Source organism: Alligator mississippiensis, chromosome 2 (assembly GCF_030867095.1).
Source record: "Alligator mississippiensis isolate rAllMis1 chromosome 2, rAllMis1, whole genome shotgun sequence".
In the NCBI taxonomy this organism is placed as follows: Eukaryota; Metazoa; Chordata; order Crocodylia; family Alligatoridae; genus Alligator; species Alligator mississippiensis.
Window position 1 is genome coordinate 258,877,203 of NC_081825.1, and position 24,574 is coordinate 258,901,776.

A 24,574-nucleotide genomic window follows, 5' to 3' on the forward strand; every position below is an offset into this window, starting at 1 on the left:
ACTTTTTTTTCACCTTTCTTAAATATAGGTACTAGATGCTTTTGTTAATCTCCAGTCATATGGTACTAGCACAAATTTGATGGATTAATTAAAATGTCTTTCCACTGGAACTGCTGTTTCACATGTCACTTCTTTGAATAGTCAGGAATGGGAATTATTTAGCTCCTTTATTCTCCTCTTAAACCATTTTGCTTTTTGACTTTTGCTTCATCTTTGGATGTGCTGCCTTTGTCCCCATATTCTACATCAGTGGACATGTCTACACAAGATGCTTACTGCACATTGGCCTAATAACGCTGCACAGTAGTGTGTCACAGCAAAAACCGTACTAACAGTCTACTGCACAGTGTTATTAGGCTAATGTGCAGTAAGCGTCACTAAATAACCGTGTGCTGGTGCTACTGCAGAGTAACTTTAGGTACCATGCATTTAGTTAATGCTTTATTAAGGAAGTACTAAACTAAATGCGCAGTATCTGAGGTGCATTAATGCACTTGTAGACACACCCAGTGATTGTCAACCTTATTAGGCTCAAGGCACCCTTTGTTAGACTAAAGACTCCCTCTGAGAAAATGCCAGCTCTTAGTTTTCACTTGTCTTTTCATTACAGAAAAACAATAGAGCAATTCTTCTCTTGCAAAGAACTCAGAAACACCACAACAGGTCCAAATGTTTATAACACTGGATTTCTATTTGAAACATCTGGGTTGATCTTATGAATCATGTTTGCACACCTAACAAGCTAACCTTGCGTGGCATCCCACAGCACCCTTGAAAGGCACCCTGGAGTGCTGCAGTGCCAGAGCTGAGAACCACTGTTTTACAGTGTTGCCCTTACTGAAACTGAGGCAAGATATTCACATGGTTTTTGGGCCGTAACTTAACTTCTGACTCCTTTTTCCTTGCATGGTAGCCCACCAATTCTTAATGTGTTGTTCTGTTTTTTTCTGTTGCTAAAGAGCATCTATGATGTGTTGTACTCTCCTTTGCAAGGCCTAACAACACTGCCTGACTTTGGCAATCCTCACTTTATCCCTGAATTTTCTAAGTCTTTCCACGTAGCTTTCCCCCCCATTTTTGATGAACAGACCATTTTTCCATTTCTTGTCAGTTAAGAGGCCTATTGTTATAATGTACAGCTCTTACTGCTGCTGTCTGATATAGTCGATATGCCCCTATTTTTTGAAGGCTAGGTCAATTGGCCATTTGTACCTAGAGCCACAGAGACAAGATGCCACTCACAACACTGTTTTCACTCCTGTTTACCCTTGTTAGACTCATAAGCGGCAGGGCCGGAAGTGCGAGATGAACTCTGCTCTGTCTTAGCGGCATCCTCAACATTAGCTAAGGGGACTTCCCGGCTGGCGATGGCAGGAGCCAGAGAAGGCCCTTCTGGCACCAGGTTGGGTTGCGAGCCTGGGTCTCATGTAGGTGGGAGTGTCTTAGTCCTCAGGGTCTCACATGAATGCCATGTGTGGAGCCGCTTTCAGGGCAGGACTTTAATGGAGCCAGGGGACATGGGTACAACCTCCAGGGAGATCCCATCCTTGGCCTATTTCTGTGTCCCTCCGGCCTGGGGGACTCTCCCTACTGCTTCCCCTCCCCAGAAGCCAGGTTGCTGCAGGAGGCCTCAGCCCCGCGCTGTGGCGGCCCCTCCCCGGCTGCAGGGGGCGCTGAGGGCCGGCGGGACCCCGCGGTGGCCCCTCTTCCCCGCCGCGCCGTTGCTAGGCACCCGAGCGCGTCCCCCCACCCCCCAGTGCCGGGCGCCCGGCGAGGCCCGGGGCAGGTGAGCGCGGCGCGGCGCGGCGCGGCGGGGGGACTGGCGGCTCCGGGAGGTGGTGCCTGCCCTCCACGGCGCCTTACGGGCAGGGAGCCGTGCCATTTGCGATCGCTCTCGTCTCGTCCGGGCCCAGCCCGGGCCGGGCTCACCTTGGGCTTCCTGGGGAGGGCGTAACTTTTTCTGTCCCAAACTTCCCGGGGCGCTGGGGCAGGCGAAGTGCTCGAGACTGCCGGGGGCGCTGCCCTCCGCTCCAGCGCAGCCCCTGCCGCCGGCCAGCACCGGGTGTGCGCCTGGGGGCAGGGCTTCAAAATCCTCGCGCCGAGTGTGCGTGTGCGTGGTGGGGGTCAAGTTCCCGGTTTGCAGTGTGAGCAGAACGGGCCAGTATTACCTGAGAGGGGTCACAAGGTGACCAGACCTCTTCTGCTCTAGTCCTCAGAAAAGCTAAAGAAAATACCCAGCAGTGAAACGTTGGAGGTTCCAGTGGCCGAGTCCTCGCCAGCGGTGGATGAACCGTAGCAAAGCGGGTGATGTCTCGACCATCTTTCTAGGGAGTCGGACACTGCAAGGAAGTAATGATGAAGTGGGGCTATACAGTTGGTTCAGCCACCTGTGACTAACGCACAGAGCCTCAGACTGTGCAACACCTGCTGCTCAGAGGCACCTGTGCAATGAAAAATCTCGCTAAGTACAATAAAGGAGCACGAGCAGGTGTAACAAAATGGTCAAATGTGGTGTAGAGGCAGGAGAAGAAGGAGGGGTATGTCAAGGTGTGTGTGTGTCAATGTGAGGCAAGCTAAGAAGAGCCTTTTTGTACCTTTTAGGATAGTAACATTCACTTGACAGAATAGATCTCACATTATTGGATGAACTGCAACAGTTAGAAGGGGGGGGGGAAGTGCTGTTTAAGTTAACCCTTAAAATTAATTGTGTGGCTCAGCATTGTTGTGACACTTAACAAGGTTAAAGGCTTTTTTGTAGGTGTTGCTTAAATTATTAAAAGTGTTTATAAGAGGCATTTTTAAAACTTAAGTGTCTTTAAATTAAGGTGAAGGGTCTAATAGTATATAACACCTTCTGTTCAAGACACTTCAGTTTTAATCTTTCAATGAGGAAAATCGTGTACACACACACATGTACATATGCATTTTCTGTTTTGTTTTACCCACATATAGTGAGAGGAGATGGCTAGAAACCGCAAGCACTTTGGACTGAGTTACCTAGAAGAATTGAATATGATTAAGGAGAGTGAGACTCTATGCAAGGAATCTCGCCGGGATTTACCACAGTTCAAACAACCACTAGCTACTGCTCATACCAATGCAAGTACTCCACCCTCATTGGAAGATTTAACACCAGATCAATCACCTCAGCCAGAATGTTATCCTCTCCAGAGGTCAAAGAGTCCACATAAGCCTGTCATGAATACAAATAAAAATATTCCTAATGAATTCATTGGCAGTTCTGAAGTCCATGGAGAAGTAAAGCTCTCCTGTGAAGTGAGAGGCATGAAAAAACAAACTCGTGATCTCAGAATGATGACTCAAAGAAATAAATCTCCTCCAATAGAGGACAGCACTGACAAAAAACAAGGAAGTTGCTGTGAAAAAATAAACATGGAAAATAGTAGCACTTGTACCAAAAGTACAAGTGAAAAGATGCCAGTAATAGCATCTTTAGCAGGTACTGCAAAACAAATCACTTTGTTTAAGCAACCAGTACCCCCTCAGAAACCTAGCTATAACAGGGTTATTCTTTGTTCAAGATCATTGACTAATAAGCCCCCTATTCCATTACAGAAGGACAAAGATACTAGAAAAGTGAAGGATAGAATTGCCACTCTAAAGATAAACCTTCAGACTATAAAAACAAATAGTACTGAAGAACTCATCAGAGGGAGTTATGTCAGTCATGAATCTAGTTGTACAGATTCTGATTCAAGTAAACAAGCTTCTAAAAAGAAAAAGGTAATTGGGAAAGAAGATTTGCAAGGAGGTGGCAAAGTTTTAAAAGAAAATCAACAAAGTTTAGTTTCTGAGATGGGAAGAGCACTAAGTAGCAGCCAGCCAAGTGTGGGGTCTGTTCCAGAGCTGTTGGAAGAAGCTACAGACACAACTAGACCAGACACTTTAAAAATATACGAGAAGAACTTCCAGCAGAGCAAACCAGAGGAGCCTGCTTCCACACCAAAGTTGCCTGTGAAAGTGGCTGCAAGGTCTATTGATGAAATAATTGCTTCCCTGCAGTCTACTTTTCAGTCTCCCTCTGACCAGATGATCAAAGAACTCCTGGAGAGTGTTCTTGGCGAGAACTACAACATAAAAATTGAAGTAGGTGAACCAGAACCAGAGCAGTATTTTTTGTTGGGTAAATATTACTTTTATAAAAGTTGTATATTTTTTTCTAGATGCTACAATGTGTCATAACCCAGAAGCCAGACAAAACATAGGAGAAAAAACACTAATGTGTTGCAGAACAATCTTCACTGTTTTTTACTGTCAGTTTTAAGTGTTCTTTAAAAGTAGTACTAAACCAATCTCTAAACTAGTTAAAAGCATAATCTCTTTTTGGACATCAGACATAATATACTACTTATAGTTTAATATACATTTTTTCCTTCAGGAAGTTTTTTTACTTCCATTTATAAATGTGGGATGTTTGATACTGACAGATCAGTAAAAGTGTTTGGTGCATTTAGAAGGCAACATTATTGCTGCCAGTTGTGAAGTTTAATTTAGCATTGTGAAATCATAGAAAGATAGTTCATATGTTACTCTTAGATGTACATTTTATTAAGCTGCTATTGGAGATTCTGCTCAACTAATTTGGTAACAGTGGGCCCATCTACACAAGACACTAATGTGCAGTATATTAATTCTATTGTGCATTAACACAACGCGGCAAAGAGCTGTGCTAATGTGCTAATGCACAGTAGAAATAGTCTGCTGTGTATTAGCATCACAAAAAAACCATGCGCTGGTGCTATTGTGCAGTAGTGCATTCAGTTAGTACCTATTATTACAGTTACTAACTGAATGTGCAGTAACCATAGCATGTTAATGAACATGTAGACACACCCACTGAAAGCAAGACTTCAATAAGGCTTAAGGCATTAAAAGGAAAAGACTGCTTTAGGATTTGCACCTGAAGGCCACTAATTCTGTTTAACCAGTCCAATAGTTATTTATATTGGGTGGTTCTTTCATCATCAGTTGGTGATTTATTCTTGTTCCAAATGGTCAGGTTTTTGTCACAAAAAATACTACCACAGTTGGTACCCATTTTGGTAATATAATCAGAGAAGCCAAGGAATGAATGCCCAGGGAGAATAAATTCTTTTATTCAAAGACATGAATGCTGTGTGCCCCTGGAGGCTGGGGGGGCATGGTGAGCTCCCGCAGGTGGGGGCGGCACTGTCAGCGATGGGAGTGTAGCGGAGGCAAGTGGGGAGCAGCCACAGTGTTGACCAGTGGTCGGCAAGCACCTGCAGACACCACCACCAGTGTCGGCAGTGGCCAGCAGTGATCGCAGACCACCCACAGATGCTGCCGGCAGTGTTGGTGGCAAGAGAGGGGGGTGTTGGCAGCACTTTTTTGCAGGGGGTGCACCACCGTGCTCAGGGTGCACGTGCACCCGCGTGCACCCCCTACGCATTACCAGTGTGCAAAGATGATTGCTCTGAAGCAGAGGCAAATTTACCGTGGGTCCCAGGCAGGATCCAGATCTCAAGGGCTCTTTGTGGACTGTATCTGGCCTGGGGAGTGGGCAGTGGCCATGGCTGTGACAACATCTATCATAGCAGTAGTGGAAACCACAAAGGCAGTGGGCTGAGTGGCGGTGGACCAGGCAACCGAAGACTATCTTGCACAGCTTTTGTTTGCTCCCATACTGCTGAGGGCCATGTCTAATGGGGAGTTAGAGCCCTAGATTCTGTAGCAGGCTACACCCACGGCTGGTCATGCCACCAAATTCTATGGTGCACTGGTAGCCTAGAGGGCCAGATGGCATGGCTCTGTGGGCTGGATCTAGCCTGTGGCCTGTATATTTGACACCCCTGCTCTAAAACAAGGAGAGACCAATAAATGAGAGGCTGTATACATTTAATTCCTCATATTACCTTTTATGATAGTCGCATTCACTTGATATAATTGATTTCACATTATTTAATTAAATGAAAAGGAAGAAAAAAGATCATTGTTTAAGTTCATTCTTAAAAGTTAGTTGTCAGTCTTAAGAAGGGTAAATTATTTCCTTACAGTTGTTGCTTGAATTGTTATAACCAATTTGTGTAAAATTTGTGACTTGCATTTTTTAAACTGAAGTGTCTACAATAAGGCAGAAGGTCTAACAGTTTTTATTTATTATGCACTGTTTATTTTTTAAGAGTCAAGCTTTACTTTCAAGGTAAGAAATCTGGTTTTTTAAGTCAAATGGAAAAATTCCCCATCCTTCTCCTTCCACTCTCCATTAGATTTAGAATTGTATCAACTGCTGAGATTTAAATGAAATTTTTCTTTTTAACCAGCTTTTCTTATTTGTTTATTTCATCTTGCTTTTGAATTAGCAGTAACTACTTAGTGTTGATAGTTGATGTTTAACTTTTAAATATTGTTACAAGGTTAACTATTATCCTTAAAAAGACTGTTATTCAGAGGGTAGTATGGCAGCCCAATGGGTTATGATCATCAGGGATCCTTGTTTTCCATTTCCCATGGAAAAACAGAGAAAACCATGGATTTTTTCTTTTAGAAGAGACACCCATAAATTTCCCCCTTTTGCAAAGAGCTCTGCAGGCTGTCTGAGTTCTAGCCTACAAGAGCTGTTTGTAAAAGGGGCAGGGAAACCCTCAACCCTGCCAGGAGGAGAAGGGAGTGGGGAAGCGCAGGGCCCAACACTCACGCTTACCGGAGGCTGCTTCAGGCTCACTCTTCTTGCAGAGGTAAGTGCACTCCGGCCAAGAGGGGTTTGCAGCCTTCCGGCTGGAGTGCTTGGCTGGCTGGAAACCCCTGCTGCTCCTGGCCGGCTGGAAACCTCCCCACTCCCTCAGCCCCCAGCCAACTTGGGCGCTCCCTTGCTGGGCACTCTGGCCGGGACAGGGGCGTTTGCAGCTGGCTGAGCACTCTGGCCAGGAGCAGGGAGGCTGCAAACCCCCTCGCAACTGGAGTGCCCAGCCAGCTGCAAACCCTGGGTCACAAACACTGTGCTCTTTGCCCTGCTGCCCTCCCCCAGGCTCTCTAGAGCGCAGCTTGTGTGACTGGCAAGGCGGGGCACAGCGGGGCCGTGCATGAAAGCTGCCTGCTGCTGCAAGCTCCATGTTGCCCTGGCTACATTATCTCTGCGTGCCTGAGGGCAGTGCATGTCCGCCCTGCCCCTACCCCCCCCCACAGGTCTGGAGGGCACGGGTACCCCCTGCCCCTCAGGAGTGCACATGGCCAGTGGGAGCTAGCTCCACCTGAGCCTGCAGTAGGCAGGCAGCATGGGGGGAGTTGGCTCGTGCTCCTGCTGCAGCAGCCGCTGCCCTCCGTTGTGGGTGGGGGCTGCAGACCTGGGTCCCTGGCCTCATAGCCCTGGTAGATGGGGGTCCCCTCCAGCAGGGTTGGGGGGCAGGGGCTATGGGTGGGGGGCAAGGGGCACAATCAGTGCTGGGGGGCATTTAATTTTAACCATGGATTTGGGGATTTTTATCAGAGAATTTGTGATTTTTTTTTATCATGGGAAACCAGGATCCCCGATGATCATTCATCCCTTGGATTCCTTGAGGGGAATCAGTTATTAATAATGGTTTCTACCACAGTCTTATAAGAAGTAGAATTTTTTATCACAATTTTACTCTGAGCATCAGTGCATAGAATTGCACTGTTGTCATGAATGCCAGTTTGCTAACTCTTAAATATGTTGAGTTACCAAGTTACATGATGGCTTTGTTATCCATGGGAGGGAATTTATATTCATTGCAGAAAAGCATTCCTTTTTTCAACATTAAATAGTCCACAGTTGGTCATCACAATTTTTTTTGTACAATATAATTGTTCTTCGGCAGTTCTACTAAACTTCTGGCTGCTATAGATGGAAGAAAAACAGTTTTGTTTTGGAAAAATAGACATAAAACTGAGCATGTAAACATTGTTATGAAATGAGAACAGTAAAGTGAACTGTAACAGTATCAAACCAAAGCCACATTTAAAAAAGCAAAAGTGTATCTCTCTTTCCTTTCCCTTGCAGTTGTCAGTCCATTTCAGAGTGAGGTCTTGTTCAGATCTCTATTGTACTTAACAGCTACAGAAGTGAGCTGGTGAGGACTAGTCACTGTCTACAAAATCTTTTCTCCTTTTGATTTTAATGTTCTTACCAAATGCTTGTATTAGTAATACAATTGTATTTTTTAGGAGTGTGCGTGTCAGAAGTGAAGTCAGGAAACTACCCGGTAAAAATATTTGGATGTGACATACATTCTAGCATAACTATAAATGGAAAAGTTAGAATTGTCATATTTTATGTAATGTCAGCACTCACGGTGTAGCCCCTCTGCAGCATGGACTTGAATTGCTCACAGCAATCTACCCCATATTCACAACAGCTTCCCATAAGATGGGAGAGGTAGCTAGCCATGTTAGCGTGAACATCTTGCCCTTGATTTTTAGGGCCTGTCCAAATGGCATGTGTAAATAATTCATCCTTAAACTTGTATTTTTCATTTTTCTTTCATTGCCTAGCAAATTTTGCCTGGTAGGTGACAGAAAACAGCAATGCAAAATATAAAATTGGCACGCATGATTACTGGGATACACTTCTTGTAGGTTGATAACATGAACATAATTTTAGGAATGACTGGATGCATCCACATAGTATCATAGTAGCTAGGGTCAGGAGGGACCTGAACAGATCATTTAGCCTGACCCCCTGCCACAGGCAGGAATGAATGCTGGGTTCACAAGACCCCAGACAGGTGATCATCCAACCTCCTCTTGAATTTGCCCAAGGTAGGGGCGAGGACCCACTTCCCTGGGAAGTTGGTTCCAGATTTTGGCCACCCTAACTGTAAAATATTGCCTTCTGATCTCTAACCTAAGCCTATTCTCCATCAGCTTATTACCATTGTTCCTTGTCACCCCAGGTGGTGCTGGAGAGAAAAGGGCTCTAGCTATTTGCTGTTGATCTCTCCTGACGAGTTTGTAGGCAGCCACCAGGTCCCCCCTCAGCCTCCTCTTGCTGACGCTGAAGAGGTTTAGGTCCCTCAGTCTCTCCTTGTAGGGCCTGTCTTGCTGCCCTCTCACCAAGCGGGTAGCCCTCCTCTGAACCCTCTCCAGGCTGGCCACATCCCTTTTGAAGTGTGGCGCCCAGAACTGAACGCAGTACTCCAACTGGCCCGACCAACATCGCATAGAGGAGGAGTATAACCTCTCTGGACCAGCTTGAGATGCACCTTTGGATGCGTGACAGGGTATGGCTGGCCTTGCTAGCTGCGGTCTGGCATTGGCGGCTCATGTTCATCTTGGAGTCAATAATGACTCCAAGATCCCTTTCTGCCTCTGTGCTTTCAAGAAGGGAACTCCCCAGCCTGTATGTATGCTGTGGATTCCTTCTCGCAAGGTGCAGCACCCTGCATTTGTCTACGTTGAACCCCATCCTGTTCTCGTCTGCCCACTTTTGTAGTCTTTCTAAACCTATTTGCAGCCTCTCTCTCCCTTCAATTGTGTCCACCTCACCCCACATCTTAGTGTTATCAGCAAACTTGGACAGTGTGCTTTCCACGCCCTCGTCCAAGTTGCTGATGAAGATGTTAAACAGTGTGGCCCCGAGGACCGAGCCCTGGGGAACCGCACTGTTCACATCTCGCCAGGTTGAGTACAACCCATCCACCACTACTCTCTGGGTGCGCCCTATCAGTCAATTTTTTACCCATCCATTTACCCACATGTTCATTAATGCACCGTAATTACGGCACATTAAGTTTAATACCTGTAATCACAGGCATTAAATGTGCCACAATCAGTGCTTCTGTGCATCAGTGCCGGCACACACTTTTAAAGTGATGCTAATGCACATTAGCACGTTTTTTTCATGCTGTGCTAATGCACAGTAGCATTAGTTTACTGCGCTTTTAACATCTTGTGTAGACATGCCTACTGAGGACCTAATTTGTTTGCATTTAGTCCTCTCTTGCAAAATGCAAGCTCTTGTTTTCAAAGCAATGAAAAACTCTCTCTCTCTTTTGCATCAGTTCTCAATTCCGGGCCAGATCTGACTTGCGGCCTTCTGTCATCTAGCCTGTGGGGCTCCCTATGGGTCCAGAAATTTGATGGCAAGAGAGCGGTGATACTGCTCCCCCACCACCAAATTTCTGGACCCATAGGGAACCCTGAGCTGGATTGGGTGGTGCTAGTCCTGGAAACCAATCCCTGTGTGCAGTGGCAGAAGGGGGTGGTGTCAGGCCTGATTCCCAGGGTCTGCTCCCCACACTCAGGGCAAAGAGGGGGTGGTTTTGGGTCCTAGGTCCCAATCCTCGTGTGTTGTGTTTGATCTAGCACATGGACTGGTCCTGCCCCACTCATCTAGACCACAGGGCCAAAAGGTTGAGCACCACTGATCTGATGCTTTGAAAAGTCATGGTTTGACAGTGAACAATACAAGTTTAATTGGCAAATTATAAAGACTTGTGTAATAAACAGGATGTGCCTTTCTAGAATACTGTGCAATTTTCAATAAAGTCTTTTCTCTTTTTGATTTTAAAAGGAGAACTTCTGGGTTAGTGGCAGATAGTTTTTCTTGGCCTCCAAATCAGTGGTTTTCAACCTTTGTAGATTCAAGACACCCCCAACCATGGTGCTAGCACTACCATTTGCAGCCAGGTGAAAGTACCACAAGCACCTCATATGAAGCCTGACTGGGAAGTGGCTGTGGCTGGAGCAGGCATTCCTTCCTGCACTATCTGATAAATCTGCTTTAGCTCCTTCAGCTCCTTCCTGTCAGGCTCCATATGAGGTACATGGGGTAGTTTTACCTGGTTGCAGCAACAATGGCAATCATGTTGAAACTGCAACACCCTTGAAAGGGGCTCTGCTGTAAGACCCCAGTTGAGGACCACTGCTCTAGGTTAGTGTTTTTTATTTTTATCAGCTTTTAATACTAAGAACTATTGATATGTTGCAACACAGAAAATGCATCCTCTCTGATGCTTATCAATGTACTCTATTCTTAGTATTTTAAAATTAAATGTAGTATTACATGCAAGAACTGTTTGTACATTTTAAAATATTTAAATCTTCAGAACACTAGATTAAAAATCCTCACAGTAAGTGAGAAATTCCCACATATTGCCAACTCATATATTTTAACTTGCAAATCAGTGGTTTCAATGCAAGTAAGAGTGTTGTAGGTTTCCACCCCCATTTTTTGGGGGCTCTAATCTGTGTTCTCTGTAAGGCTTTAATAAACTCCAGCATTTACTTTTGACTGTGAATTGGCTGGGAATATTTGCAATTTCCTTGGGAACTCTTTTTTTAAAGCACTAGTAAGAACTGTGTTTTGAAATGAAGTAAATTTTTAAGTTATTTAATCTACACTTATTGCTATTTTTAGGGCTTGATCCACTATTTTACTAGTACTGTTCTTAAGGTTTGATGTGGCGCACAATATAGATATACTGTTTCCAAGATATCCACACATACAAAGAAGTACATAGAAAGTGACCATATGGAGCAATGGCATGCATACGGTATTTAGCATGATAAGCTGGTTAGCCTGTATCAGTGGTTTTCAATGTGAATACCCACACTTACAATTCAAAGGTGTCCACCCTTCCATTCAAAATTTTTTAGGTGTCTACAAATGAAAAAAGGTTGAAAACTACTCATGTATACAGTTGCACTGGAACTAACAGGGTATGTGCTAAGGACAGAAGCCTGTTAGGGATCTACTTTCAGCTTTACAAAAGAGTTGATTAGCTTTTCATGGAACTGAGAAATCTGCTGAATCTTATAGGCAATCCCCAGCACGTGTGCCAGAGTGTGACACATGAAAGCATTTTGCTTGGCATTCAAACCTTAGGGAAGGGGCTGGGGTTGCGTTTCCACAATAAGGATTATGCCCCTCTCAGCAACTCTGCTGTCCGACTCTGGTGTGCCAACATCTTAGCCATCAGAAAAGCTAATGGCACTTTATCGTGCATCAGCAGATGCATGACGTATAGATCCAAAGAGGTGATATTGCCCGTCTATCGGGCACTGGTCAGACCGCAGTTGGAGTACTGCATGCAATTCTGGGCACCGCACTTCAAGAGGGATGTGGATAACCTGGAGAGGGTCCAGAGAAGGGCCACTCGTATGGTTAAGGGCTTGCAGGCCAAGCCCTACAAGGAGAGACTAGAGAACCTGGACCTTTTCAGCCTCCGCAAGAGAAGGTTGAGAGGCGACCTTGTGGCTGCCTATAAGTTCATCACGGGGGCACAGAAGGGAATTGGTGAGGCTTTATTCACCAAGGCGCCCCCGGGGGTTACAAGAAATAATGGCCACAAGCTAGCAGAGAGCAGATTTAGACTGGACATTAGGAAGAACTTCTTCACAGTTCGAGTGGCCAAGGTCTGGAATGGGCTCCCAAGGGAGGTGGTGCTCTCCTCTACCCTGGGGGTCTTCAAGAGGAGGTTGGATATGCATCTAGCTAGGGTCATCTAGACCCAGCACTCTTTCCTGCCTATGCAGGGGGTCGGACTCGATGATCTATTGAGGTCCCTTCCAACCCTAACATCTATGAATCTTAAAAGTCAAGGCTGTGGGTATTTTTAGCACTCTGCCCAAAAATGTTGCCAACCCCTGTTATAGCAAGTCTTCTGGCTTCTGTGGGTAACATGGTTAACCTAAATATTACTTGGTGTCTTCCTTCATTAAGATTCCAGTTCTGCAAAGATTTCCTGATGGGCTTAACCTTTCTACCTTAGGTAGTTCCTCAGTGAAGCTATATATGATAGTAAAATTAACCAGATAGGCATCTGATGTAATTTCACAATAGCTTTCAAATTAATTATTAATACCTGCAATGAAAAATAAAACTCACACTTTTGGCAGTATACCATGGTGGGTTGGTGGTCTGTGGCTGAAAATGCAAACCATAAGCACCTGATAGACAATCATATGAAGGTGTGATGGGGATCTAATAAGGAATCCTAACAATCGCACCTGTTGCCATGCCACATGTGCATGACAGGAAGAAGAACTGACAAGCTGGAAGTTGGGTGCCTAACAATCAGCTGATCTTCAGCAAATTTAAATTGCCCTGGGGGTCTCAAGTCTGGGAGCAGTCCCAATCAGCTGATTATTGTCAGGATCAGGACAGCCCTGAGGTTCCAGCCCTGTGGTGGTCCCAGTCTGTTGCTGGCTGGCAGGGACTACACAGAAGTTCAGGCACTGCTAGCTGTTGATCAGTTGATCAAGACTAATTTGACCTTGAGCCCCAGAGTGGTTCTGATCAGCTGATCCTGGGTAGGATCAGGACCATCCAAGTTACGAGCCCTGGAGCAATGTTGATTTGCCATCAACTGCTGTCAGGGACTATCCCAGGATTTGAGCTGCAGAACAGTCCCTGTCAGCTGATGGTCAGCTGATCATCAGCAGGATCAGGACTGCATCAGGGTTGCCCAATGCCTTCCTGATCCTGCTGACAATCAGCTGCTTGTTGGCTGCTGGGGACTGCACTGGAGCCAGCTGCAAATCCCAGTGCAGTCTACCCTGCCACACATTCAGTTTAAGGCATGAAGGAAACCAGCCAATTATTATTTATATTTTGGGTAATAACTTTGCGGCTGGTTTCCCGATGTATTGCACCACTAATCCCTTGAATGTGTGGCTATTTTACACTTTAAGATGCAATTAACTGGTTAATTGCATCTTAAGTGTAACATCTGCCTGGGCCCATAAAATAATTCTTTTTACTTTTTTTATAGTTGATAGCTCTTTAATTCTCCTTCTTGTTTTCAAAGCAGGCATCAGTTGAACCTCAGGGAAAGAAGAGTGAATCTCAAACTAATGAAGAAATACTGCCAAGTATTCAGCAACCAACCCTGGTAAAAGTTAGCATTATCTAAACCTTTTAAAAACACAATAAACATTTGTGTTTGTAATATTGCTTAAATAGGCAGGTCATGCTTCAAGCTTCCAAAATTAAAAGGAAACAAAATTGTGCTGTAAAACATATCACTCCATAAGTTTTATTAATATACAATTACTTTTATTTCCATCTTTTTTCCTCCCCCTCTCTCTCTTTCTCTCCCCCTGGATTTGATTCTCCCACTATTGGATATACAAAACTTCTGCTGAAGTCATTAGAAAGGGCTTTTCAGGGCAAGGAACATCTGTTTCTCTGTACAGTATCAAGGGACCCTGTTCTGGTTTGGCCCTTCAGCACTACTGTAATACACAATTAAATACTTTATTGGGTGGTAAAACAAATTAGCTTCTCAAGTTAAAAACAGTTGTATATTTGTTTGTTCTTTTCTTTCTATAGTGAACATTCTAGGTCTATACAGTTCCATATTCAAACCTGAGGAAGTTCTTAATTTTGCCTGCGGCTGAGATATATGTATAATTTGGTTTATAAACTAGTGTGTCCTTGGCACATACTTCAGATGTGGTTTTTCTTTTCAGGTTTTTAGTGTGTGCTTTGTAGGCATCCATTCTGATCAATTTGTGATCAGAAATTGTTATTAATATTTAGTGAGGTTCATTTTAGCTCCTTTAATAACTATTCCATCTTTCTTACAAAAATCCATTTAGACACAGGAATTTTGGTTTCAGCTATATATGAGTAAATATTTTAGCTGCTTTATAAAATTTACATAGATATGAAGAAAAAAATAAACACCAATAAACATTACTTTGAATTTGTCTTGTATCACACAACTGTCTTAACAAAATGTTCTGCCTTTTTATTATATATGGCAACTTTTCCTTTCTCAAATAAGATTCCTGTAATTAAAAAAGAACTTCCAGCAGAAGAGAGTGAATCTCAGGCTAAAGAAGAACTGTTAACAGACCTCAAGCAAGTTAAACAGGTACAGTTTAGCACTATTATAGAGAAGCAGTAGCTTTTCCATACCTAAGGTTACCGCCATAAAGAATAATGCAGCCTCCTTTTGGACACTTCTCTCCACTAGTTTTAAAACATGTCTGTCCAACCCCTGAGTAGCCAGGGGCCATAGGACCCTAGAGACATACTATATAGGCCTCATACAACTCGGGTTGTGTGCTGCTCAGGCTGCATGCCATGCTGAGCCACGGGTGTCCCCTGCCACACCACACTGGTGCCCCTTTCCCCCATGGCTCCCTCTGCCACACCACACCACACCACACTGTTTGCACCCTCCCCGCCCCCCTCCCCCCCTGTGCCGGGCCACAGCGTGTGAGGTTTCTTGGTGCCCCCTAGCCCTGCAAAGGCCATGCTGCTCTGCCTCCCTCAACCTTGCGGGGCATGCTGTCTCACCCCCACCCCACACTCTCAAGGGTGGGTGTGGGCTGCAGAAGCTGGAGGAGGGGGAAGGGAGCCTGGAGACCCCACTGGCAGTAACAAGAGAGCAATAGGGAGAGTGGTGCCCAGACTGGTAGCCCAGGGATTGCAAATTAAATCATTGGCAGCCATATGCAGCTTGTGTGCTGCCAGTTGGACAGCTCTGATTTAAAGGATTAGTTTGGTATCCAGGTTGCAGCCATATTGGTCTAGAGGAAAAGGCAATCAGGACTCATAGTAGAGATGGTATCTTTTATCAGAACAACACAATTTTTGTAGGATCTCTTTTAGTTTGGCTTTCATTGTCATATGAACTTTCAAGGCAAAAAAAGTAGTATAATTTTTATCATGCTTATAATGGTAATACCGAAGGACCAAAGAATGGTTCCCCCTGGTGGACAGGCACTGTATAAACTCAAAATAGTCCCTGCCCAGTTTGCAGCGTAAATAAATAAGGCACACAGTGGATGGGGAAACAGGGTGAGAATAAACTGACTGTACACAAAGGAAAAAAAACAAACCAAAACATTTTCTGCCTTTTATTTGTTGTAATTTTACATGGAACTTGAATAACAACATAAGATATGAATGCAGTGACTCAGATTCTCTGATGAGTGAAGTTGAGAGAGAATGGGGAGGTATTGCAAAGGAAAGTTTGTAGCTTCTGATTGTGAAATAAGTTATTAAGTTTTGTTTTGGGATTTTTTTCTTCCTTTTTTTTTGGCCACACTATATTTTAAGTGCATTTTCTGATAACCTAGTCATGTCTTCAATAAGATACCAAAGTTAGGCTTAAAGTGTTGCATTTCCCAGGTTTACCTGAAGTGCCTTCAAGTCAGTTCTCATATGAAATGATAAAAATGGAATTTCTCATTAGTTGCACAATTTCTCCTCCATAGAACTCACTTTTGGCCTAAGTTCAGTACTTAATACCTTGGAGCACATTTTTTTCCAATTACATAGAGAAAGCCAGCCTTCTGTCCTTATAATTTAACCTTTGCTCTTTTTAAAATACAACGTTTGATCAAGTACCTTCTGCAGCTCTCAGTGTTTTTTCTTGATGACAAATTTTAATTATTGTTGTCTAGTAACTACAATATCTCCTTACATTTTTAATATAATAATTGTTCTTAAAAATTTAAATGTTTCTAAAGTTGTCAGTAAATAGCAATGTATACAGTATGCCTAACTGCCCAGCTTCATTTTAGGATAAATAAGGTATGTCCATGAACAAATTACTATGCATATATGAGAGAAAATAAAAAGTGCACGTATGAGATATTCCATAAGCAGAATATTGTGAATATTACCTAGGTTGTCACCAGGATAAGAGAAAAGGACAACAGAGAAAATAATATTCTCTCCATTCCCCACCTCCATTTTGCAGCTATTTTTTGTCTTTTATTATGTTAGCTGTGTTTGTCTTCTTACTTTTGAATTTCTTGACTATCTGATATCTCTTTACTCTCAGTTAACATGTACAGACCTTTGAGTGAAGTTTAGTAGAATCCTGACTGTGAAGCACCATCAATCAGTGCTTTAATAAGGAGATATGTTTGTTTTTTTCTCACTAGAAGCATACACTGAGGAGCAGTATAGGAAAATAGTATGAGAACATGGATTTTTAAAGAGTTCTCAAGGATCTGGCACTCTAAAACAGTTTTAATCTGAGAATTCCTAAACTTCAATCACAAACCTGAAAATTTCCCTTTTGTATTCATTAAAACAATCACAGATTTGTCCATAGGTTAAATAACCTGATTTTTCAATAGTTATTTTAGGATTTCAGTGATCGTGTGATAATTTTCTGTTTTTATTCAGTATTTCAGAAAATAATCATAACAGCATATCTACAAAAAGTTATATTTTTCTACTATTTCCCACCCTTAGATAAAAGAATCATCTATTGAAACACTTCCTGATCAGGCACCAGGAACTTTATGTCTACCTGCACAGGATTTGCCATGTTTTCCTGAAAGTGAGGGCTCTAAATTGAAGCTGTTTTCTTCGAGTGTTCCTCTCTTGTCAAAACCAACTTTACCATTGCTTAACATTTTGGAGGAAGTAAAGAACGAACAAGAATTACAGAAGGCTGGATCATCGTCATCGTTATCATTATTAGAGGTAACAGATTTTTTTTTTTTAATCTGAATAACTTAAGTCAGAGAAAAATTCTGTGTTGTGCCTCTGAGCAAGTGAAGCCTGAGGATGGGTATGGCAAAGGTTATGTTTGAAGGTAAACTTTTGAATCCTACATCCTGCATTGCTCCAAGAGCTGGTGTGATGTCAGAGTTATAGCAGTTTCTACTTTAAAGCAGCCATAACATATTGCTAAACTCTGAATTCTTGGCAGGCAGTGTTACAATTGCACCCCATCCTACTCCAGTATGGATGGAAAAAATCCATCAAGTATACATTTTAGGCAGTGATGTTTTTCCCATTCTGTTTTTTGCTTTTTAGACTGTGTCCTCAGATGTGCTACAAGTGAAAGGAAAAGCAGTCATCAAGACTAAACCAGTTGAAGTTCAGCAGAAGTTACCAGATCACCAGCTACAGCACCCTTTGTCTTGGCTTTCCACATGGACTCCAAAGATAAAGTAACTTTTAGCCTTTTTCATTGTTATGGAGCAAATATTGCACAAAACACTTTTAAAGCTATAAACACTGTTGAAAAAAATAGTATAGTGCATGTGTTTGAAGTAGGGATGAGTTCATCTCCAGAACTCCAGACTTTATGGCTCAGAACCAATTCTGATTAGAATTTGCCATTTCTTCTTCAAGTATTTTTTGTTTATGACTTTTAAAATTTATATGGCCAAACACAGTCCTGGAATACACAAGTGGAACTTTTATTGATTTCAGCAGAAAATGGAGGTACTTATTGCAGGAGTTGAATTTAGTTAATTTAATTCTAAGTATAATAAAAATAATTAAAAACAAACAGTGGAAAATATCACAAATTTATCACAAGCTTTTCCAGCTATAAATAATTTCCTTCAAATAGAGGAAATATATTAAATATTCATTAACTTGAATCTGTATTAAAGTCATTGCTTATTCTTTGAAATTCAGCAGTTTTGAATTCAAGAGCTGGTGACAGATGCTGATTACCTTTTTATCATAGGTAGCACATGCCATTTTGTAGTGTGCATGGCAATATAGAAAAAACAGCAATTTTTGCTTTAATTTGCCTGATCATAGTCATTTAATGTCTAGTGAGATTCTTTAGTTTTATGGTCTTCCATGACAGTTAATAGAATTCCCTTTATGGCCGGTTTTGTTTTGGTTTACCGTAAATTGCTCCTTCACTTTACTCTTTATTGAGGTGAAAAAAATTAATTATTAGCCTTTGTTGTTCTTAGGACCCTGAAAGGTTTGTTGGTTACAGAAGAGAGCTTTTTTACAGTAGACCTAACGTTTGTAAATGGATGTAACTTTCAATTAAGTAGCTGAGAATAGAGTCATGGGAAAAGAATGCCTGAGTTTATGAAACAGTCAAATTGGTATTTAAGTGACCCTTTGCATGCCATTGCTTATCTGCATTGCTTAAAGATCATTTAGTTAGCAAGATTATATATTAAAACAAATAGTGACAACAGACAATGAGAATTTTGCCTTCAATAAATAGTTACTGTCAGATTATCAGTGGTGCAGAAACTGCATGATTTTTCTAAAAAACTTTATTTAGTGCATTAAATGAGGGTAATGCAGGCCACACACGTAGTATTGTTTCTTCGTCTTATTTTCAAAGGGTGATAAATAGTCTGCTTAAGGAGAGTGTGTGCTGTAAAAACACACACCTTTACTTGCAGCATGCCCCAAATATTTTAGGTTTTATTGATTATCCATCCAGTGAAATGATAAACTTCTGAACAAAATAATAAGAGCATAATCCAATTACATTTGCATTAAAGCTGTTTTAAGTTACTTTTTAGGTAAATGAGATTCCTTGTTAAAGCTCTTAGAGAAGTTTTCAGCTGTCCTGCTTTTTTATATTTAAAGATTCACTTAAAAATTATATTTTTAAGAACTTATAATAAGCTGCTTGCTTGCTGCTAAGAGTATTACATTTCTCATCAATTATTTTTTAATGTTCTCCTACATTTAACATGTATTGTAATGTAGCAGGAATACAGACTTTTTAGTGCACAGCTATAAATGACATGATTTAATAGATAGTACTTTCCCACTTAGGAATGCTGCATAAAAACTTTTTTTGTTTGTCCTAAAAATAAAACTTTGTGTGAGCTATTTATTAAAATGCTGATCTGTGGTTTCATGCACTCTTGAATCCAGGCTGACTGAGGTTTCAACTCTTACGCTTGTTACATTATGAAATCTGGCTGTAAAACTATTTTCTCCACTACATTACAATCCAGTGATTTTCTTTAATCCAAACTAACTCTAACACCTGTTATTCATCTTCTGTGTGTCATGCCTATGAGCACTCTTCTTAAATAGTCCTTTCTTGTGTGTGTATGTGTATGTATATGTGTGTGTGTATGTATATGTATATATATAAAAATATGTCTATTTAAATTTTATTCTAAAAGCTTGTTCCTGTGTACCATATGCAGGCATACTTTCATTTATTTCAGAGGATGTTTTGACTAGATTGTAGGAGGTGGCGAAAAATGTATTCTTAATGTTTGAGAAAACCAAGATCTTCTTGTAAAAAATGTGGATTTAACTGAAATTAGTTTAAAAGTAATTTTAGTTGAATTGGTAGAAACCCTTTAAAGTCACTCTTTTGTCATTTTATATTGGTTATTATATTTTTTGTCTACAGTTATAGACAGATTTACATATTCTTCTGTCAGGATATAATGTAAATGCTAAGTTTGTTGGTTTTTTTTTTTATCTCCTCCTCCTTATTAGAGAGCAACATTACCCAGTTATGCATCACCTGTGTACTGCTTCTCCTAGTTTTTCATTGCCCATTGATCTACAACTGGCTTCTAGAGTATATCATACTTTCAGTAGAAGAGGCCACAATATTTTATTTACCAAAGAAGAACCACACCATGAAGAGGAAAAACTATTCTACTCAAAACATATTTTTTTTGAGGAACAAAGTGAAAGAAGAAGGTATGGATCTATTTTCAGTTTTGCTGTTATTGTTTAGTTTATTTTGTAAGTTAAGTAATAACTTTTCTGAAGACTTTACTTTTAATATGTTGTTAAGTTGTGTTTTCCAAAATAGTTTTATTCCTAGATCCTGCTTCAGGCTGGTACTATACACGTTATAATATTCTCATTTATATGAATCTTAAAACTATAAAAACATAGATTTCATTTTGCTTAGAATGCTGAATGTATTCCTTTGCATTTGAGTTTAAAAAACATCATTGGTTTTATTTTAATCCTTCTAATAAATTTAAGTGCCAAACCTGCAGATGCTTAATTTTTATTAAAATCATTAGGACTACTCAAGCAAGTAAGGTAGTGTATCTGTATATTTGGTTGGAGAATTTGTTCTTATTTAAAGCCCAGTCCTACAAAGATTTGCGCAAAAAACATGACTTTAAGTCAGTTGAGATTTTGCAAGCATTGATACTTGCTTGTAACTTTAAGCACATGAGTAATTTGATTGACTTCAGTGGAAAATTCTTGTATATAAATTTATGTATGTATAGGATTAGAGCCTAAATAGGCCAATTGAAGTTGATAAGGTTTCCTTTGTGAATAATGGTTACTCATGGGAGAAGGTTTTACAGTATCTTTAACCTTTGTTCTATGAGTATTTTGTTTCTCATAAAAGTGAATATTAGTTAAAATGTTTTGGAGATATTCCAGCTAACAAGCGTGATACAATATATCATATGAATGACCAATTAAGTAATTTTGCTTTATGAGATATAGGAATGGTATTCTTTGGATTCTGTCTACTCACTTATTGTGCTGTCGTATCACTAACTTATAGTTTGCAGTGCTGTATAGATCCAATAAAGTATTTTTATGCCTTAAAAAGAACTTAGTTGGAATTGAGGCACTTAGTATAAAGTTGTGATCTATTCGGAGATTCGGCTGCCGCCAAATAGGCCAAATCTCTGAAGCAAACAGGCCTCATCCCTTGCCTGCACTCCCAGCCCCATCAGTGGCTTCCCCTCTTGGCCCCAGCATCCTGGCTCTTTGAAAAAAAAAGAAAGAAAAGGCTCCGCACTCACTGGCTGCTGCCAGACTGGAGCGGGGGGGTGGCAATTCCTGCTGCACCCCACTGCCCTGCACTGCGTGGGGGGGCTCTGCCACGAACCCCCATCCCCTGCCTGCTCTCCTAGCCCTGTCAATGGCTGCCCTGCCTGGCCCCAGGATCCCAGCTCTTTAAAAAAACCAACAAACTCCGCACTCACCTGCTGCTGGGCTTGCGGGGGGGAGGGGGTGATCCCTGCTCATCTCACTTCCCTGTGCTGCTCTGCAGTGAGCCCTCAGAAGCCCCAATGGCTGCTGCTGTAACTGCCAGTGAGTGCAGGGCTTTGTTTTGTTTTGTTTTGTTTTGAAGAGCTGAGGCACTGGGGCTGAAAGAGTGGGCAGGGGATGGGGGCTCATGGCAGAACCCGCATGCAGCGCGGGGCAGCAGGGGTCGCCCCCCCTGTTCGCCTGACAGGAACTGGTGAGTGCGGGGCTTTTTTTAAAGAGCCTGGATGCTGGGGCTGGGTGGGGCAGCCATTGACAAGTTTGGGAGAGCAGTCGGGGGGTGTTCAGGAGGGCAGGGGTAACAGTCAGGGGATGGGATCTGGCAGGGTCTCCTCTCTCCTCCTCCAGCCCCCACCCCCTACCCTCTACTTACCAGCATGGAGCCCGGGTCCAGCTTTCTGTGGTGGTGAGTAGGGACTGCCCAAATTGTTGAATCTCCAAATTCTTCTCCGGATCTTTTCCAAATTGATTTGGAGGCTTTGAATTGATTCAGACCTTTTTATTGGTCTCCCGATTCAGTTTAGATGACTAGATTTCATAGATTTCCATAGTCGGAAGGGACCTGTTAGATCATTGAGTCCGATTCCCTGCCCCAGGCAGGAAAGAACATTGGGGTCAAGTGACTCCAGCCAGATGCTTGTCTAATGTCCTTTTAAACACCTCCAAGGAAGGGGAAAGCACCATCTCCCTTGGAAGCCCATTTCATATTTTTGCAACCCTCACTGTAAAGAATTTCTTTCTGATGTCCAATTTAAATCTGCTCTCCTTTAGTTTATGGCCATTGTTTCTAGTAACCCCGAGGGGCGCCCTGGTAAACAGAGTATCCCCTATTCCCTGCTTACCCCACCCTGATGAGTTTGTAGACAGCCACAAGATCACCTCTCAGCCTTCTCTTGCGGAGGCTGAAGAGATTCAGGTCCCTCAGTCTGTCTTCATAGGACTTACCTGCAGGCCCTCAACCATATGATTTCATAGACTCATAGATTTCATAGACATTAGGGCTGGAAGGGACCTTGGAAGATCGAGTCTGGCCCCCTGCCCCAAGGGCAGGAAGTCAGCAGGGATCATAGCATCCCAGTGAGATAGACATCCAAATGTCTCTTGAAGGTGTTCAAAGTAGGTGCTTGAACCACCTCCGGTGGCAGTCTATTCCAGACCTTGGGGGCTTGGACAGTAAAGAAGTTCTTCTTTATGTCCAGCCTGAAATGGTCATGGGGAAGTTTGTGACTGTTCAACCTTGTCATCCCTTGGGGCACTCTGGTGAACAGATGTTCCCCCAGGTCTTGATGAGCACCCGTGATAAACTTGTAGGTGGCCACCAGACCACCCCTGAGCCTGCGCTTTCCCAGGCTGAAGAGTCCCATGGCTCTCAGCCTCTCTTCATAAGGTGTGTTTTCTTGACCTCTGATCATGCGCATGGCTGTCTTCTGCACCCTCTCAAGTTTCTCTACATCCTTTTTGAATTGTGGAGCCCAAAAATGGACACAGTACTCCAGCTGCGGCGGAACACTGATCAGCTGATAAGCTGATGAGCTTGTCAGAGTCAGCTTTCCTGAAGTCAAGGACTTCTGAATTGCTGACGGACTTGCCAGCTTTACGTCATATGGTAAAGGTGATCAGCTTGTGGTCACTCACCCAGCTTCTCTTTGATCATTAGGTCACTGATTAGGTCATCCCCCATTGCCAGAACCAGGTTGAGCAGTGCTTTACCTTTCATAGGCCTGTAGACTTCCTGTGTCAGATAGAGCTCATTCACGCATGAGAGAAAACTGTGGGACTGCTTGGATTTGGCTGAGCGCTCTTCCCACGAGATGTCTGGGTAGTTGGAGTCTCCCATGACAACCATGCACCGGGAGCGTGCGGCCCTCCTCTGAACCCTTGAGTAGTCCTCCTCTGAACCCTTTCCAGGTTATCCACATCCCTCTTGAAGTGCGGTGTCCAAAACTGGATGCAGTACTTCAGCTGCGGCCTCACCAATGCTGCATAGAGGGGGGAAGTATAACCTTGCAAGACCCGCTCATGATGCACCTACTAATGCAAGAAAGAATGCGGTTAGCCTTGTTTATTACCTCACCACATTGACAACTCATGTTCATTTTTGCATCGACTATGACTCTAAGACCCCTTTCCACTGCTGTGGTACTCAGAATGGTACTTCCCAGTCTATAGGTGTCATGGTGATTCTTTCTCCACAGGTGCAGCACTTTGCACTTATCTTTATTAAATTGCATCCTATTCTGATCTGCCCACTTCCCCAGTCTATCCAAATCTACCTGAATTCCCTCACTACCCTCTAGTGTGTTTCCTGTACCCCATAGTTTGGTGTTGTCTGCAAATTTGGACAGAGTGATTTCTACATCCTCACCCAAATCACTGATGAAGATATTGAACAGTACTAGTTCAGGGACAGAGCCTTGGGGGACACCATTGCCCACATCTCTCCAGGTAGAAACCAACCCATCCACCACGACTCTCTCGGTGTATCCTAAAAGCCAGTTTCCCACCCACCTGACTGTGAAAAAATCCACGTCACAGTTAAATAGTTTATTTATAAGAATTGGGTGCAACACTGTGTTGAAAGCCTTTTTAAAATCCAGGTAAATAACATCTACCTCTACTCCTGCATCTAAGCACTTTGTGACCCGGTCATAAAAAGAGACCAGGGTAGTTGGGCAGGATCTGCCTGCTATAAACCCATGCTGGTTGCCCCTTAGCATTGTGTTACCTGCTGGTCTGCCCCCCTCCCCCCCCCCCATGTGATCCTTTATGATTTTTTCTAAAGTCTTGCCAAGAATAGAGGTGAGGCTAACCAGCCTATAATTACCTGGGTCCTCCTTCCTCCCCTTCTTGAAAATAGGGACCACATTGGCCCTTTTCCAGTCCTCTGGG

General features: G+C 42.7%; 1 protein-coding gene across 5 annotated transcripts in view; it reads left to right on the plus strand.

Moving 5' to 3' along the window:
• Positions 1–1,729: 1,729 nt before the first annotated feature.
• The window catches only part of TTC6 (tetratricopeptide repeat domain 6), a 122,452-nt gene continuing 99,607 nt past the window's right edge, over positions 1,730–24,574 (plus strand). Inside the window, exons 1-8 of one of the 5 annotated variants that reach the window (XM_059723065.1) lie at positions 1,730–1,786; positions 2,210–2,547; positions 2,953–4,107; positions 13,749–13,832; positions 14,730–14,819; positions 17,162–17,395; positions 17,732–17,868; positions 20,150–20,359. In XM_059723065.1, coding sequence (XP_059579048.1) covers positions 2,962–4,107; positions 13,749–13,832; positions 14,730–14,819; positions 17,162–17,395; positions 17,732–17,868; positions 20,150–20,359 — 1,901 coding nt within the window. In that variant the 5' untranslated portion in view covers positions 1,730–1,786; positions 2,210–2,547; positions 2,953–2,961. Of the gene's footprint in view, positions 1,787–1,876; positions 2,548–2,952; positions 4,108–13,748; positions 13,833–14,729; positions 14,820–17,161; positions 17,396–17,731; positions 17,869–20,149; positions 20,360–24,574 lie in introns of those variants that run through there. The other 4 variants (XM_059723069.1, XM_059723067.1, XM_059723066.1 and 1 more) reach the window with 4 other exon arrangements.